The 19,723-nt window shown below is 36.5% G+C and overlaps 1 protein-coding gene across 2 annotated transcripts in view; it reads left to right on the top strand.

Annotated features, from left to right (window-relative positions):
* Positions 1-19,723, top strand: part of LOC129949194 (putative uncharacterized protein DDB_G0281251) — a 157,913-nt gene that overhangs the window by 18,425 nt on the left and 119,765 nt on the right. Inside the window, exon 2 of one of the 2 annotated variants that reach the window (XM_056060482.1) lies at positions 11,075-12,568. In XM_056060482.1, the coding sequence (XP_055916457.1) occupies positions 12,514-12,568 (55 nt within the window). In that variant the 5' untranslated portion in view covers positions 11,075-12,513. Of the gene's footprint in view, positions 1-11,062; positions 12,569-19,723 lie in introns of both variants that reach the window. The other variant, XM_056060481.1, reaches the window with a different exon arrangement.

Raw genomic sequence — 19,723 nt, 5'->3', positions numbered from 1 at the left:
GTAGTGCGCCGTTTTGATACCAAAAACTCGTTTGACCTTTGATTGAAAGGGATAGATTGATAGAGAAGCTTCATAGCGATTATGTTAGAGCCATTTTGTCGCATTGAGAAAAAAGATTAGGTCTCTAATCTTTGTCTCAGATAGCTCATCAAGTTCTTGAAAGAATGCTTTTCCAAAGCATTTCATTCTGGCGTTTGCCAAAGCAGGACATTTGCAGAGGAAATGGATTATGGTTTCACTTTCTCTTTGGTCACTACAGCTACGGCAAAAGGTGTTATAAGAGATACCCAACTTCTCTACATGAACTTCTATAGGCCAATGTCCGGTACAAACCGCAACAATCCTGGCTATGTCTTGCCTTGGCCTGCATAGAAGATCGTTTGTACTGGTTTTGTTATAGGTGGGCCATATCTTCCTAGATATAATGCACTTGGGTAAATTGCTCCACCTTCGGTTTGATTCAGTTTGGTAGATAGAAAAGACTTTATCCTTCATAGCACCAAGAGGAATGTTAACCATTTCCGCAAGTGAGCTATGAAGGGCCGATCATTGCCTGGCTAGCTCGTCAGCCAGTTCATTTCCCATGATTCCACTTTGGCCTGGAATCCAGATCAGGCTGACATCGAGGTTAATATTCAGGTTCGCAAGCTCATCGCGACATTGCTTGACCAATTTAGATGAGGATGTGGCCGAGTTAATGCCTTTTACAGCTGCATGACTGTCTGTAAAGATAGCCGAATTTCGGTTTTGGTTTGGGCTTTATTTAAGTATCTTATTACCAGCAGTTCAGCCTGAAAAACGCTAGCAAAGTCAGGAAGCCTAAAATATTTAGCTACATTTAGAAACTCAGGAAAGATCCCAAAACCAACTCCGCATTCCATCTTTGAGCCGTCAGTAAAGATGGTTGTTTCGAAACCTATCGACACGATGTCATCCTCCCAATCTTCTCTCGATGGGAAAATAACCTTAAAACCCTTACTAGGGTTCAAAGTAGGAGTGCAGTAGTCAGTGCCTACCGAGACAATATCTGAGGGAATCAATTTCGTTGTGTAGCTTTGACCATAAGGTTTTGACAGCCAGCTGTTTTATGTATTTAATAAAAAGGTCGATTGGTAGAAGATCCAAAATAACGTTTAAGGCGTCCGTTGGGCAAGTACGCATGGCCCCTGTGGTGCCCACGCAAGCTGTTCTCTTAACCTTCTTTAGCTTATTAATATTATAGGCTTTGCTAAGAGCAGGCCACCACACAATCGAACCATATGTTAAGATAGGGCGTACTACGGCTGTGTACGTCCATAAAATCATCTTCGGCTGAAGTCCCTACTTTTTGCCGAAAGTTTTGCTGCAGGCGTAGAAGGCAACACAGGCCTTCTTAACCCGTACTTCAATATTTAGTTTCCAGTTTAATTTAGGGTCGAGTATAACTCCCAAATATTTTGCACTGGAAGACAATGATAGGATTTGACCGTTGAGTCGAGGTAGCGTGAAGGGCGGTACTTTAGTTTTGGTGGTAAAGAGCAACAGTTCAGTTTTACTTTGGTTAACACCTAGTCCACAACTCGTGGCCCACCTGCTAACTTTCTTCAAAGCTGACTCCGTCATTTCACTAATCACAGAGGTGTATTTTCCTGACACCAATAGCACGAAATCATCCGCGTAGGCTACCGCCATCACTTCGCATATCTCTAATTTAACGAGAATTTTATCCATGACCAGAAGCCATAGAAGAGGCGAAAGGACACCACCCTGGGGTATTCCCCTACTCACGTGTTTTGTTGCGATTGAATTGCCTAGAGAGGCTCGAATCTTCCTACCACTGAGCATGGAAATAATCCATTCTCGAATGAAGTCTTCGTTGTCAAAAGCACCTTCTATGTCTAGGAAGGTGGGAAGAATAAATTCTTTATAATGGATTGTTTGTTCTACAGTACGCACTTCCTCATGGAGGGCAGTCTCCGTAGATTTGCCCTGAAGATAAGATTGCGGAGAGCTTTTGAGAGGTCGTCCAACTAGGATTTCTCTAATCATTTTCCTAAGACTGGACAGTTCTTCATTCCACCAAGAAGGTAGGGTCTTACGGCTATATTTAACTGGGCAAGAGACTCTAAAAGCTTTACTTATAGAAGTTTCAAAGGTTTTCACCTTTGATTCAAGGTCTCCTATCGATTCAGTGAGATTCGGTAAGTTGCTTAGTTTGGAATTCGCAATTTGAATTCAGTTCTTTTGGGATTTCTGTAAGGCGGAGGAATTTTCGACTCGAAATTAATTTGAAAAAGAATCCACTTGTGATCCGAAAACGAATTCAAAGGGGAAACTCTCCAATTCTCAACTTAACGGTTGTTTACTAAAGTAACATCAAGCACATCCTCCCATCCATCATAATTTTCTGAGCTCGGAAAGACGAAAATGGGAGTATTGCCTCTGTTACAAATGGTCAAATTATTTTCAATAATAAAATCAAAAAGTGACTCACCTCGTTCATTGATCAACGAGGTTTCTTTTAAATACTTGTTGGGATACCAATCATTAAATATGCCGCATGATTACGTTTTTCTGCTGAGGGAGGATATCAAATTGGGGTCGGAAATGAAGAAAGTGTTGGTATAGCTCAACCTAGTTTCAGCAAGGTGCTAGCTGAAGTACTTAGTTTTAGAGAAGCAATTATGACCACAGTGGATAAAACTACCTGAAACAGTTGAAGAAAAAAAATGGACCGTTGGCGTTCTATACGAAACATAATTTTCCTGGAATTGTTGGTTGTGTTGACGGAACGCACGTTCAGATCATTGCCGCCTCTGAAAACAGACACTTATTTTATAATAGAAAAGGAAAATAGCCTTAATGTCATGCTAAATTATAAATTTTGTCAAGAGCTCGGTAAACTTTTGTGGTGTTTCTTCTAATTTCTTTAGTTTCTTCAACTATACCCTTGACAGCCTCACATAACTCCTTTTGAATCTTAAGTTTCTCATCAAAAGCTTCTGAGGCAGTCCTTTTCTTTGTTCTACTTGTACTCGGACGAGGGTAACCCCTTTGAGTTGTACTATTTACTGGTGTTTAATTCTGGTTCGTCATACAGGGCTTCAATTACTAATTCCTGGAGGTATCCTTACAGGTTCTTTTTCCAGAGGTTAAACGTTTTCTCTGTTTACCTTTTCTCTTCTTTCCAGGCCAAAAGTTTTTGCTGTTACACTTTCGATCGACTCTTTCATTGCAATTAAGTCGTAGACAGCCTGTTTACATACGAAAAGTTTTTGTTCTCTGTTTGGCCCACCGCCAGTACCATTTTTGGCCTTACCTTTAACATATTTTTTTGGATCACTCCACTCCTAAAATAATAACACGCACTTCTTAATAATAAATCATCGAACTTTCGTTTAAGAAATTTTACTTTTTCCATTCTGATATTTTTTTGCCTGGTGGCCCAGATGAATTTAAAACATTTTCAGCCGTGCGCCTAAGCAATAACATCTCCTCCTTGCTTCCTTTCTGGAAGCCGCAAGCAATATCGCGGTGAACCTGAACTTCCATCAAACTCAAGAGAATTTCAAGCTGGCAATTGTTCGTTGTTTTAGACCTAAAAAACTCAAATTTTAACATTTATTGTTTTTTTTTTTTAAATAAATAAAATCTTACATTTTGCTTAAACTCTCCACCAAATGTATCGGGAAGAAATTCGCGCCAAATTCATTTTTTATTTCCCTTATTTTGACATTTAGAATGCCTACTTTTTTCTCGCAATATTTTTTTCCACATTCGAAGTTAGTTTATAATGGCTCCCTGCCAAATATAGGCCAAAAAGCTGAAGCGATGTTATATGGATATTTTGGATACGTTTAAGTCATTAAACATTAAGATACAAAATTGTAAATTTCATTCGTTTGAAAGTGTAAGCAAAGTGTCAGGACAATAATGGCTGAAACACAAACACGCTTCAGATTCGGCTTCGTCAACGTTTACGAGTTCAGCCATAGGTATTCAATGCATGATATCACAATGAAGCTTCGACCTCACGTTTCATTTGACATATAACGTAATGTTACGTAATGTGACTCTAGTTCAAATTTGTTGAACATTTGCTTTGTCTGACAGCTCAACAGCTGTAAAAAAATTCAAAAAACAAAATACATTGCTCTTGGAAAAGCCATTGGTTATTATAGGCTGTGAAAGGTACTTGCGCGATAAATGTATTTTTTCTTCACGAAAAGTCAAAACAAACTTTTGAGAAAAAATAACAGCTGCTAATGACAAAAGTGTCATTTTAGAAATGGCATATTGAATATGTCATTCAAAGCAATCTCGAAGCAGGCCCATCGTAACGTAACGTGGCATGATAGTAAGTGTGATGGACTGTCATGGAGTTCGATCCCTGCCTATGTCACCTAAAGTTTTTTTTCACGGGTACTGCCTCTTGTGAGAAATTGACAAATTTTTCAAGAGTAATTCTATAAACTGGATAAGAACTTTCCAACCACACTCACCATTTAGAATTGAGTAAGTCTCTTCTCTAGAAAGAAAGCTCTTCCTAAAGTATAAACGTCGATTTTCTTGGGGTATTGGACATCTTGCTAAAAAGTGATAAACGTTTTCGATTTGATTAAGGTTGCAAAGATTACAATTATGATTTATATCAACCCTATGAGGTCTATAATTTAGCTCTAGCATTTCAGTTCGGATCTTAAATATTAAACTCATCTCGTTAACTGTGAATTTTTTTCGGAAATAATTATATTCCGCCAAAAAGTGATTCAGTTTTCTGTATATCGTTCTTGACATGGATTTTTTAGCATGGTTCAGAGAATTTTGGAATATTTTTTCGTCAGTTGCTGAGATGCAGTCATAAAATTCATCCTTCCATGAACCAAAGTTATTCAAGGCTAAATTCAATGTCGTATTATATTTAGCAGCCAATTCTTGCCAATCTTTTAACGGCTGGCGTGTAACAACACTGAAGTGCAATCATGAGTACTTTTCTTTGAAGATTATTATCACATCTCTTTAAAATTTTGACAATATAGTCCGCATTTGCCTTAAGGTTTTTTACGAAAATTGGAGGTAATCCAGATTCGACATAATATTGCATAGTTAGGTGTGTTTAAAGGGACCTTAAATACACGTTTGAAGACATATCTCTGGATAAGTTCAAAGTCTTCACATACTTTGTAATCATACACTTCATTAGCATAACGGAGTGAACTGTTAATTGTTACATCAAAAACTTTGAATTTTATCATCGGTTGGATACATTTGTTCTAAAAAAACTTGACCGAATGCAGTTAATAGCTGATTTCTTTGTATCTTTTATATGAGGTTCGATGTTTAAATTTTGTGTTATTCTAAAACCTAAGTATCTGAATTTTTTCACTACCACTATACTTTGTCCATTAAGGTTCCAAAAATGGTCATATCTAACATTATGATTATGAGATCTGAAAACCATAATCTTCGACTTTAAAGTGTTTATTTGACGATCCCAAGAGTTACAATACGGGTTAACTTCGTTAATTTGCAGTTGCAGAGTTACCGGATTATCAGTACCGCATATAAAAGCACTTTAATAAGCAAATCACACCCCCTAGAACACTGTCTCCAATGTGGTTAGTAAAAAGTGAAAAAAGCAAAGGACTCAAAATACAACCTTGCGGGACACCCACTTCTGTCTTAAATTGCTGCGAAGAGGTTCTACCATTAGAAACTACCGCTGTTGTATTTGAAAGAAGTTTCTTATTTATTCTTAAACATTTTGTTTATAATCCAACACCTGCTAGTTCAAAAAGTAATAGGTTTCTGTTTAAAGTATCAAAGGCAGCTTTAAAATCTATAAAAAAAAAGCATAGAAATTAGTGTTCTTATCCAAAAAACATTTAGCGAGATTAGTTCGAGTAAAAATTTGTTCAACTGTAGAGAGGTTAGCTTGAAACCCAGCCTGGAAACAACTTATTTTGTTGTTTGTTTCAACCCAAGGTACAATTCTAATATATAGAATCTGAGTAAACAGTTTTCGTAATGAATTGAGAACAGAAATACCTCTGTAGTTTTTGGGGAGATTAGGATTTCCTTTTTTATAGACCTCTAAAATGGATGACTCTTTGAAATTCTGTGGCATTTCTTCGTTGTTGAACAAAAACTCGGCTGGGATGCCATCTAAACCCGAAGCCTTATTGTTTTTCATTTTATCTGAGGCAAAAAGTAGTTGTGGAATTGAGAACGGAGTGTCTAGTTCTTCGATGTAAATAAAAGGTAACGCAAAACATATGTAAGATTGGTTAGGATCTACTTTTGTAAGTTTTTCCAAATATGAGCCTGATTGAAAAAACATTCAATCTGTTTCAGTTACCTACAATTCGTACATTTTTCAAGAATTCTTTAGTATCCCTGCATTGAATGATATTAAGAACTTATTTTCGCACATATTGTTATTTTTATGGAGGCATAGGTTCTTATAAGTATTATTCGCCTGCAGATAAAGATATTTCAAAACTGAGTTGTTAGTTTTCCTAAAGAGTTTCAACCATTTAAAAGATATTTATCTGCTTTTTCTACAGACATCATCATACCAGCTGCACTTGTAAAAAATGCCTCTGTTTACTGAGTAGGTGAAACTTGACTCTCTTATGTTTGTAAAAATAGACTTAGTTGATTCTCAAACGATAGCAAAAGATCGATTGAAAGTACTCATATAATTTTTTAAAGGAAATCGAGAATGATTCGATGTTTTTGAAGAGATAGGGGACAAAGCAAATCCTTACAAATTACAAAATGGGCCAAAACAGAATCGTCAAGTGGAAAAAGTGGAAAGGGAGCTACTTTTTTGTTTCATGATAAATACATTACTTCCAAATGATTTTACTTTTTTATGACGTTTTTGACATTTGGTTAAATTTTCAAAAAAATCGAAGTAACTTTTAAGCAAAAATAAACCCAAGAACAAACATTACTAAAAATTGGTATACATTGATTTTCGACTCGTTATTACTATCAACATTCAGTATTGAAAAAAAAAACCGTCCGTTTTTTTTTTGGTTTTCGTCTAAAAATCTTTTGAACAAAAAACAAAAAACCAAAAATCTTTGTTTATCAAATGCAAAATATTGTTGCTAACTTTTAGTTAAATTTAAAAAAAAAATCCAATTGACCACATTTTTCCCAAAACAACTTGAAAGCCTACAAAAACAGGCTGATAAGAAATTGTTTTGGACTCAAGTAATAGGAGAGCAAAGAAAGCTATTGACTTCAAACTTGTTATCTCATACAAATTTTTGTTATTAAAATTTTGTTTTAAGGTTTTAAAGAAATCGACAGACGGGATTGGAAGTTATCAGTGTGGGTCGCACCCCAGCTTATATTTTGTTAATTGCTTTAAAGGGTTACAAAATTAATCAATCCAGGGCGACACATCCTTAAATACGCCTGTGGTTCATTTTGATGTTTTATTATCACAACAGATCATCCTAATAATAAAATGGACCTAAGAATTAAATGTTTGAAGCAGTGGTACCAAAGTTTTTATTTGAACCCTTAGATCAAGAATGGCTAAAATTGATTTTTGTTAACTTCCCATAGGAAGTTATTGTAATGGGTCCGATTTGTCAAATTGAAACTTTTGGCATTTCTGGACGATTCAAGGTCCCTAGAGTCGAAATAAAAGATTTTTAGAAAGATGGCTGTGCGCGCGTGTGTAAGTACGTTCGTACGTCCGTACGTCCTTACGTCCGTACGTCCGTAAGTTCGCGACATTTTTTTCGTCATCCATAGCTCAAAAACCAGAAGAGATATCGATTTCAAATAAATTTTGTTATACAGATAATAAGGCAGAAAGATGCAGAAAGGGCTCTCAAGAAAATTGCGTGGGTGGTTTTTTTACCATAGCAGTTTGAAAAAAGGGTGAACATTTTGGTTAACCCTAAATATCTTACGAACCAAAAACTCTAGAGACTTGAATTAAATTTTATATAATAAATTGTACCGTGATACCAGACAGGTACATTTTTTGAAAAAAATCAATATAACTGTTTTTTTTTATAAATCATAAAAACTGAAAAAAAAATTGTCACCTCCAAAATTTTACGACTGAAACATGATTTCATCTCTAAAACAATTTTGTGCAACGAAGAATAATGTTTTTGACATCTGATAAAATTTTGAGAAAAATCAAATTGACAGTTTTTTTTATAAAAAATAAAAATCTAAAAAAAACATTACTCAAAGTTCGTAAAAATTGAATATCGATTCAAATATCTTTTCAAAAACTTGAAATTTAGGCTTCAAGCTTATTTTATCTTATAAGAAATATTGTTTTCAATATTTTGAAAAATGTTGAGAAAAATCGAATTGACAGTTTGTATAAAAGTTGGTAAAAATTGATTTTCGACTCAAATATCTTTTCAAAACTTTGAGATATTGGCTTTAATTTACTTTTATCTTTCAAAAAATCTTGTTGTCAATTTTCAGTTAAAGTTTGAAAAAAATCGAATTTACAGTTTTTTTTACAAAAAACTAAAAACCGAACAAAAAATTAACAAAAGTTGGTAAAGAATGATTTTCGACTCAAATATCTTTTAAAAACTTTGAAATATTAGCTTCAAACTAATTTCATTTTATAAGAAATATTCTTTTCAACATTTGGTAAATTTTTTAAAAAATTCGAATTGAAAGTTTTTTTTACAAAAAATAAAACTTAAAAAAAAAAACAATACTAAAACTTGGTAAAAATTTACTTTCGGCTCAAATAGCTTTCGACAGACGGGATGGGAAGTTATCAGTGTGGGTTGCATCCCAGCCTCTTTTCTTGGAAGAAATATTGTGTTCAACATTCGGACAAATTTTGAGAAAAATCGAATGCAGTTTTGTTTACAAAAACCTAAAAAAAAATTAATAAAAGTTGCTAAAAATTGATTTTCGACTCATAAATCTTTTCAAAACTTTGAGATATTGGGATTAAACTAATTATATCTTTTTAAAATTTTTTTTGACATTTAGTAAAATTTTGAGAAAAATCAAACTAACAGTTTTTTCATAAAAAATAAAAACCTAATACTAAAACTTGGTAAAAATTTATTTCAAAAATTGAAAATATTGTCTTCAAACTTTTTTATTTCACAGAAAATATTGTTTTCGATATTCAAAAAAATAAATCTTCAAAATACATTACGCAAATTTGGTAAAAATTGATGTTCGGTTTTTGATATCTCTCAAATTAATGTCATTTATCCAACTTGTGAAAATTTAAGAAATGCTACTAAAATTATTAAACATTTGATGTCGACTAAAAATCTATTTAACAAAACTAGATTTTCAAACTAAACTAAAGGGTGATTTTTTTGAGGTTAGGATTTTCATGCATTAGTATTTGACAGCTCACGCGGGATTTCAGACATGGTGTCAAAGAGAAAGATGCTCAGTATGCTTTGACATTTTATCATGAATAGACTTACTAACGAGCAACGCTTGCAAATCATTGAATTTTATTACCAAAATCAGTGTTCGGTTCGAAATGTGTTTAGCGCTTTACGTCCGATTTATGGTCTACATAATCGACCAAGTGAGCAAACAATTAATGCGATTGTGACGAAGTTTTGCACTCAGTTTACTTTATTGGACATTGAACCAACCACACGAATGCGTACAGTGCGTACAGAAGAGAATATTGCGTCTGTTTCTGAGAGTGTTGCTGAAGACCGTGAAATGTCGATTCGTCGCCGTTCGCAGCAATTGGATTTGTGTTATTCGACCACATGGAAGATTTTACGCAAATATCTTGGTGTAAAACCGTATAAAATACAGCTCGTGCAAGAACTGAAGCCGAACGATCTGCCACAACGTTGAATTTTCAGTAAATGGGCCCTATAAAAGTTGGCAGAAAAACCGCTTTTTTATCGACAAATTTTGTTCAGCGATGAGGCTCATTTCTGGTTGAATGGCTACGTAAATAAGAAAAATTGCCGCATTTGGAGTGAAGAGCAACATGGAAGCCGTTCAAGAACTGCCCATGCATCCCGAAAAATGCACTGTTTGGTGTGGTTTGTACGCTGGTGGAATCATTGGACCGTATTTGTCAAAGATGCTGTTGGACGCAACGTTACGGTGAATGGCGATCGCTATCGTTCAATGCTAACGAACTTTTTGTTGCCAAAAATGGAAGAACTGAACTTGGTTGACATGTGGTTTCAACAAGATGGCGCTACATGCCACACAGCTCGCGATTCTATGGCCATTTTGAGGGAAAACTTCGGAGAACAATTCATCTCAAGAAATGGACCGGTAAGTTGGCCACCAAGATCATGCGATTTGACGCCTTTAGACTATTTTTTGTGGGGCTACGTCAAGTCTAAAGTCTACACAAATAAGCCAGCAACTATTCCAGCTTTGGAAGACAACATTTCCGAAGAAATTCGGGCTATTCCGGCCGAAATGCTCGAAAAAGTTAGCCAAAATTGGACTTTCCGAATGGACAACCTTAGACGCAGCCGCGGTCAACATTTAAATTAAATTATCTTCAAAAAGTAAATGTAATGGACCAATCTAACGTTTCAATTAAAAAATCGATGAGATTTTGCAAAAGTTCTCAAGCTCTTAAAAAATCACCGTTTATTTCCTTATAATGAAAAATATTGTTGAGTATTTTAAATTTTTTTAAAATAATTTAACTGATAACTTCTTTAACCCAACACGAAAACCAACAAACTTTTAAGCAAGACAAATCGACAGACGGGATGGGAAGTTATCAGTGTGGGTCGCATCCCAGCCTCTTTTTTATTATCAAGAATGTCTAAAATTGATTTTTGTTTTCTACTTCGATTGGAATCACCTCCCAAATTCCTTTCTTTTAAGTCTTGAGCCAATGATCTTCTTGGAAGTTATTATCCCTATTTCTTCAAATAATGAATTAAAACAAAAAGTGTTCCTTATTCTTGACCTGCACATTATTTATGTATGTATGTGTCTGAATACAGTTTTGTATATGTGTATGAACATTAAAGTCATTAAATACATTTTCAATTGAACTTAAATTAAAAACAACTGAAACATTTTTGATTCCATTTTTGTATTTAATTTTCTTTAGTTATTCTTACAGGTCCCCAGTGTCACCTTTTGGCCAGTGTAAAGGCCACTTCCAAGCCAGCAACCACAACAACTTACCTACCACCACAGACCGTCTTAGGTAGTGTTAAGCAAAACAGCAACGGGAAGCCCCAGCCGAACGTGTGTTTGAGGGTTAGGTCGAATTGAATGACAATTTGCCAAAAAAAGAAAACAAATAAAATAAATAACAAAACATTGAAAAACAAAATAGAACTGAAATAAACGCGAAATACAAAAGAAAACAAAATAAAAATAAAAATAAAACAAAATCCCAATAACGCAGAAGTAGAATTAAAAAGTAAAGTGTTTTTGTGTCGTCTGCGAAGCGGCGCGGCGTGCACTGTATCTCAACTACATTTTACCAGCTGACCCCTCCTAAAACTCAAACACCCCTAGAGATAGCCTCCGCTAAGTGACTATCTGACGGATACCCCCGCTCGCTCTATGCTCGTCCGTTCCGACGGAGATACATAACAAACGCTGCCCTCCGTCCATCCGTCGTCAGTCTCGTCTTCGTCGTCGTCTCGCAGTCGTCCGTCGGTCGTTGTCGTCGTCTTTGGTTGCCCCAATAGCCGCACATCGCTGTCGCCGTGGTCACTTCACAATTGTATACGAAAGCTCTATTATCTCTCTCGCACACACAGCAAGAAGAATATCAACAGCTCCTCGTTGCTGACTCTGAAACTCAAACTGAAGGAAGGGGAAACAATCTTGAACTCTGACCGATGACCCGAGCTGAACCCTTTTCTTTAGTGCATTTTAATGTCAATGTAAATGAAATATTTTTGTTGTAGTTTCGTGTCGTTCTTCTCTTCTTCTTCTTCTTGTTCGTTCGTAATTTTATTTTGATGAAAATGAAACTTAACTGTATGTGTTCATATTCATACAAAGCCGCATTCTACACTAAGTAACTGTAGGTGGAACTATCAGTCGATTAAGGTTCCACAAGTCACCAACCATTCTACGGGCTTCGGTGTCTGTATCGCTGTCGGTTCGGTTTGCGTAGAAAATCGTAAAGTTAGTGCAAGCATTTTGATGTTTATGTGACATAAAAGCAACCTTCAGATTCAATCGGAATTCGAACGGAACGCCAATAATAATTTTGAATCATAGTGCGAAGTCATTTGATCGAATCTCAGTCTCAACTTATTATGAGAACATAGTGATCCTATTAAATGTGCGTATTACAACTACTCCGACCTCGACGAGTTGTTCAAAGTTTGGGGCTGGTCACAATCGCAAATACCAGTCCTTCACATAAATTATATACTTCTAGTTCTTTTTTTGAATAAGTTAGATAAGGTTTGTGGAGATAGATATTTATCAAAAGACTTACCTTGCCTTCCTATCGCAATTTGAAAAAGTTATTATTACCTATAAAAAAGAAAAACAAGTGAAAATGTGCTACTTAGTGAGTGCCAATGATGGACAATGAAGGAAATTGATACTGAAGCTCCAGTTGTATGGCCCGCATGGTGTTATTCAGGTGAGTGTGTTGTGTGCCTCATGATACTCCATAGATACTTTTTTATTTTGTCAAATCATGAGTAGGTTAGGTACCTACATATACCTGTTCTTTTAACATTTATTGTCAGTGTTCCTTTGTAGGTTTGTATATCTTGATAGCTTCTAATCAACGTTTTGAACACATAAAACCTGAAAATATGTGCGTGTATCTTTTCAAGTAGGCTTAGGTACATAGATATGAATTGAAAGGTACTGATGATTGAATATGAATATGTGGAAGTAAGGTTATTAATAGCGATTCTATAAATTTTATGTAACAATGTTTTGATATTCGAGACCATTGACTTTGAAATTATTTATTATTGACGATTTTAATTTGGTTTATAAAAATATAATTAATTAAAATTTGTTTATCTTATTTTCTATGGTTAAGCTTCAAACAATTTTAGGTATTTATTTCAGTAATCTACTTAAAGGAAACTAAAATCTTAGTAGGCTTGTTATCATTCTCAAAACGAGTTCACTTTTATATTCACGTTAGATAGATTAGAAGTCAATAATTTTTGTTTAAACAATACCGTAAAAAAATCAATTTTTTTGAATCTGACTTCGCGGTCAGAACAAAAAAGAGGCAATATTGACAAAATATTTTAAAAGAAACGTTTTTGTGGATGTGTGGTTTCAAACTTACAGGGCCTAGTGACTTACAACTTTCAAAAATTCCAAACGGCTTGTTTGAGAAAGCACTTTTCGTGACAATAATTAATTTTGGAGGATTTGTCAAATCCTTTTACTCGGGGAAAAGATGTTGAACCCAATGTCTCTTGCATGAAAGTAGTACACAATTTAAAAATTGTTTTTTTTTTTTTTTTTAAATTTATTCTTAAAACTATCTTAAAGCTAGACAAGAATTCATAAAACTAGAGTTATAAACCATAACTTACAACTAACTTACTAGCCTCATACGTACACTCTACGTCAAACTATATTACTTACAGTCTGTCAAATAAGAGCGTGGTCGACTTTATTGACAGTTAATGACAGATTTCCCTCTAATTCCTTCGTCAACAAGTGTTCAGTTGTGATTGATCCCTTAAATGAGAATCACGCTAAACGACATGAGTGCTAAGTACGCTTCGCGCTACGAGGCTTTGTACCTTTGCATCTTCCCGAAAGGTCCCAAAATGTCGGAATCAGCAGCTGTTAAATATATGAGAAAGTCGAAGGCCTTTGTACAGAAGTGGATACAGCGATATAAAGTGGCTAAAAATGTCGAGGATTTATTAGAACGTGGTTCGGTAGGAAAAATGAAGAAAAAAGATGAAAAAAGAATAGTGAATCTGTTTTCGCGAAATCCTGCTTTAACACTAAGGCAAGGACAAGCAAACTTGATGGCAAAAGGTTTAGATATATCCTACGAAACTATCCGAACCCTTTTTCATACTCATGATCTGAAATGGTGAAAAACAATGAAGAAGCCTCTGTTGACTGAAAAACATGTGACAAAGTGACTCGCTTGGGCGCATGAGAATATTGATAGAGATTTTTAAAATTTGCCGTCGCAGTCGCCCAATCCAAACCCTATCGAAAATGTCTGGGCATATATTAAACAGAAGCCTCGTGGAAGACGAACATACACTTTGAAGCAGTTTCCTAACGAAATTCGTCGGATCTGGATATCCTTGACACTAGAATACGCCGTTAAGTTAGTAATATGCCAGACAATTATCGACACCGTAGGTTACTGGACAAATTATTGACCAAATTGCATCATTGTTTGTAATTACTCAAAATTAAACCATAAAGCTATAAAAAAGTATGTAAGCCGGCCAAGGCTTAACACCCCATCCCGACTATCCACTATCAAGTGCCGATTGAAGCCACCAAAACTGGTTCTCTTGCTTTATCCTATCAATTCGGTCCCGTTTGGACACAGCTCGACTTAACCGAAGGAGGTCTGCCTCGTTTTATGCCATGACGTCCCAATTGTAAGGAGTCGCCTATCTATGTTTCTTCGTCTGACGTGGTAGATTAGCCGAACTGTCAATCTTTCCTGTATCAGACCGCATCTTTCTAAAAAGAGGAATGCCTTTGGTGGAATGAAGCGTGCACTTTTTAGATACTTACTTACTTACTTAAGGTGGTGCTACAGTCCTGTGTGAACTAGGGCCTCACCTAACAAACTTCTCCATCTAGATCGGTCCCTAGCTATATGTCTCCAGTTTCGCGCTTGGGTGAGGTCACTTTCTACTTGTGCACGCCATCTGATCCGCGGTCTTAATCTACTGCGCTGTCCTGAGGGTGTGAATTCGAAGACTTTCAGGGCTGGAGCATTGGTTTCCATGCGCTCTACGTGACCCAGCCATCTTAGTCAATGAACTTTTACCCTTCTGACTAAGTCGAAGTCTAAACCGTTTCATCTTCTCCTCCACTACCCTACGATGCATACGGATCACACCAAGAACTTTTCATCCGCTTTTGTCATGGTCCATGCTTCTGCACCGTATAGCAGGACGGGGATGATAAGGGTCTTATATAGCAACTCTTTGGTCCCTCGAGAGAGGACTTTACCACTCAATTGCTTTCTCAGTCCAAAGAAATAGCGGTTAGCAAGAGTTTTTATTCATTTGATCTCAGCGGTGGTATTGTTTTCTGCGTTTACAGCGGAGCCTAGGCAGACGAAGTCCTTGACCACCCCAAAGTTGCGTCTGTCGATGGTGACATTTTGACCAATACGTCGGTGTTGTATGTCCTTTCTTGACGACAGCATATACTTTGTTTTGCCCTCATTAACCGTTAAACCCATTTTTGCCGCCTTTGCCTCAATACTCAAATAAGCCCCATTGACATCACGCTGAGTTATTCCGATTATATCAATGTCATCAGCATATGCTAGTAATTGAACAGACTTTTGAAAGATAGTGCCTCTAGTGTTGACGTGTGAGCTCTGCACTATTCTTTCAAGCACGATATTAAAAAAAATCGCATGACAGCGCATCACCTTGTCTAAAACCTTTTTTGACCTCCAAAGGTTCTGTTAAGTTGTTTCCACCCTTTATGGAGCAGCGTGAATTCTCCATGGTCATCGTGCATAAGCGGACGAGTTTGGCAGGGATGCCAAAACTAGACATGGCTCTATACAGCTTGTTCATGTAGATACGCGGCCTTTAAATCCATGAAAAGATGGTGGGTGTTAATTTGGTGTTCTAGGGTTTTTCCAGGATCTGCCATTATGGACTTTCCTGGTCTAAAACCACACTGATAAGGACCTATCAGGTTGTTGGCGATGGTCTTTAGACGTTCAAATATTACGGCAGAGAAGATTTTATAAGCGATGTTAAGTAGACTGATTCCTGCATAGTTGGTGCAGTTTAGAGGGTCTCTCTTTTTCAAAATACTTACCCGAAAATTAAATTGTTTGTCGAAGACATACCTATTGCAATGTGACCTTAAACCATGTCATTCTATTGACTCGAGCCTCGTTGTATAGGGTCTCGTTGGAATAGTAATGATCATGAAGATTCGGCTGTTCGATGTAAAGCCATTACAACGTCGGAAACATTGTCGCTTGAACACCCGAAACTTCTCCATCTGGAAAGAGCCACAGTTGAACCACACAAGACAATCATAAGCGATAATTGGCCGTATGAGGGCCACGTGGGAAATTACCTTTACTCTGGGGTCAAGCTGACTGTTGTAAAACGACTGTTTTGTCATACCGTAAGTTAATTTTACCGTGGTCAGAGCAGCATTTATATATCTTTCGAAATACAAATAATGATCTAACCAGATATCGAGGTACTTAACTACGCTTTTCCCCGTTAATCGCCATTCGTGAAGATTAACTATGACCATCTGAAGCTAAGGCACGTATCCCTCGTGTCCCTAGCCAACGGAGTCCGGAACAGACTTGTCTCCGATTTCTGCACATTTATTTTCAGTTTGCAGTCGTCGCAATATCGCTGAATCTTGTCGAAATCACGCTGCAAGAGAATATTATAACCTCAACTTTTCGGGCCTTTCTGTAGACTACCTTTCAGATCGCTGGTGTACTCGTAAATGCTGAAAAGAATCGGCGAATTCACCGCTGCCTTTTGAAGACCATTTGTAATTTGGAATGTTGTGGTTGAAGGTACATTCCACTTTTGACCATACTTCTAGGCATATCATTAAGTTTTTACAGCAATGGTTTGCTTACGTCAAGCTTGCTCAGTTTAAGACAAAGACCCTCTTACCATACGGTGTCAAAAACCTGTTCCAAATCAACCAGAACAGCACTTGTGCATTGTGTTTGGGATTTATTCCATTTTATATCAGAAATGAGCTTAGACGCTGTATGAATTGTGTATGGCCCGCCTTGAGCCCCAACTGTTTATCTGGTATTATTTTGTTGTCCGCAGAAGATTGGACGGGTTGGAGTTGTCCTTTTCCCTTTTTACGGAGAGGATGCACCACAGTGGTGTTCCAGGAAATGTCTTATTACAACTTTGGTATATCCACACCTGCTGGGTTTGGTCAAGTTTGCCCGGCGATTATGGCAATTGTCAAATAATACTTATCGAACCGCATGAAAGCTCGGTTTTCAGATCGTCATAATTGATTTCATTTCGAAGGTAAAAGTGATTAAGTGAGGCTCTATTTTTAAGGTCGTGCTTGTGGCGAATGCTTACATTCACCTTTTACACTTGTATGTTCCCACTACCTTTACCTTTTCCCTCGGATCTTCAATATTTGCGCTGTCATGACAGTCCTACGCATTAACAATTATGCCACATGTCGGGCAATTGTTGAAATGGTTCGATTCCCGCTTTATCTAACGTCGGTGACCATTAATTTTTAGGTTATGTGAAGTCGCTTGCCTATGCAGGTAAGGCTGAAGCAATTGACACATTGAAAGAAAGTATTTGGCGCGTTATTGTTGACATACGATCCCAATTGTTGTAAAAATTGGTAGAAGATAGTCCTCTTGGCTGAAATTTATTTGAGTGAGCTTCCCGCGGCGCCTACTTGCCCAAAACTATTTTTACAAAAAAGGTCCATAAAGAAGAATACACCACAATCGAAATTCGTCCAAGTTATGATCTTCAATTTCTCTGATCCGATTAAAAGGGAGGTGTTCAAAACGCTCTCTAGTCATCAACAACAGTTGCACTTGCAGCAGCAATACTTTCGACTAAATGTGAGTTGCGATGGTGCACAGGCCTTCCGTCGACAAATTTCTTTTAATTTTATCAATGACTTTTGGAATTGGTCGATTATACGTTTATATTGCCAAGAGTTTTAAGTTTTAATATTTGAAGGACTAACCTGATTGATCCATTAGTGTTTATGAACAAAATTCAACTTATATTATGACATTTCAAGTGACAACTAAGTGTGACAGGTGTCAAAAAACAGCGCTACAAACTTGATACCGGAGAATGGGCAAGTTCAGACAACATTAGGGACTTTATTTGCAGTCAACTGCCTTCTCTAAACGTACATTTTGACCAAGGCAACTAGTTAGTTGTTCAACTGTCATGATCTTCAAACTTGGAACTTTACTTCACTAACCTCTTCCTTCAGTTCATTGTACAAAAACTATTAAAAACATCTACAAAATATTTGTTATTGTAGAGAAAAATTACTTATTTCTCTTCCAATTTTACACAAAAGATTAAATAGAATTGCGCAAAAAAATAAATAATTCATGGAGTAATAAAGTTCTGCTTTCAGTTGAATTAAAAAACATCATCAATTGTCATTGTGACATAAGTTTACTTTACTTGATAGATAGGGAGATTTTTCTTGACCAACTTTCCAGTCAACTATCTAATAAAGTTGCTTTAATAGGAAGGCAGTTTTTTGGCAGCTGGCCAATGAGATACTAGAACCTTGCCTTACTTTCAAGTACCTAATGTCGCCTGAACCTGCCCAATTCATTAGGTACCCTATTTAGTGTTGAAAGTAACACAAATTTACAAATTTTGATTAATTTTCAGAGTGTTTTTCTTTTTGTTGGTAGGGCTCACTAAAAATAACCTCAAAAGTGCCAAATAAGGCTTAAACCCAAAAGGATTTCATTGGATATAGTTAAATTCCGATTTATCTACGAAAATTTAGAGATTTATCGACGAAGCTCATGTTTAGGTTTCACTCTTTTTATGCATTTAAAGGTCTTAGAGTTTTATCTCGCACAGTTTTATCTAACACAAAAACCCTGAAGAACTCAAGGTCAAATTTCGACACAAAAAAGTTACTCAGGTTTAGCGTTTTTATTTTTATTTTTTAAGCTTCAATTTATTTTAATATTTAAACCTGGAGAGAATCTAAAATACTGCGTTAGAAGATTAATGTTAGAATTCTTTTAAATACTTTTCCTAAAAGGTTTATTTAAAAACATTAGAAAATAAGAAGAAATGATAGTTTTGACGAACTACAGCGACAAACAACACGTGTAAACATAAAACACTCGACGACAATTATTGGTCAAAAATAAATCTCGACACATAAAATTCCAAATTTCCATTTCCCCTAAGTCGACTTTTAGCAAATGCTTTTGCTTTGTGTTTATCGATGACCTTTAAAAATATTCCAGTCACGAACCTTGGCTGCCGAATATTTTTGTTCCTTCATTCCAGTGAAGGAAATCGTAATCGACTAACTTGGTCTTGGTCTTGGTTTGGTTGGGTTTGAAAGCGCTACCGCTGCGCTGCTGGAAGGCGAGTGTTCATGTTCATCATCCATTAAACACTGTATCCGTGTGCGTCGTCTTCGTCGTCGTCGTCTTCTTTTGGTTGGGGGCAAGTGGCACACGTGAATCAGAAACGCCTAGTGCTACATGTTTCTCATTCAGATCACCTCCGTTCGATCACCTAGTACGGTTGGCGGTCAGACGAATTGCATCGTAGCAAACAAGTCACCATGACTTTCTGACCATTCGACGCCCGTTTCATGTTACCTTGCTTTGCTCTTAAGCCACCTTTCAGAGCTCAAACTTACTTGACTACTGGACTCCGACGTTGCAGTTGTGGGGCGAAACGGCAGCTGCGAGGCAAGGAACGAGATTGGCTCGCTTAATTATATTCCAAAAGCAAAGAAGTTAATTCGTTTGCGGTGGATGTGCGCGCGCAGATCGGTTTTAGAAAATTTGTTTCGTTTTAGTCTTTTTTGTTTTTTTTTCTTATTTTGAGAC

The sequence above is a fragment of the Eupeodes corollae genome, chromosome 3 (assembly GCF_945859685.1).
Source record: "Eupeodes corollae chromosome 3, idEupCoro1.1, whole genome shotgun sequence".
Lineage (NCBI taxonomy): Eukaryota > Metazoa > Arthropoda > Insecta > Diptera > Syrphidae > Eupeodes > Eupeodes corollae.
The sequence above is the reverse complement of the archived record's forward strand: the minus strand, read 5'-3'. Positions and strand labels throughout refer to the sequence as shown.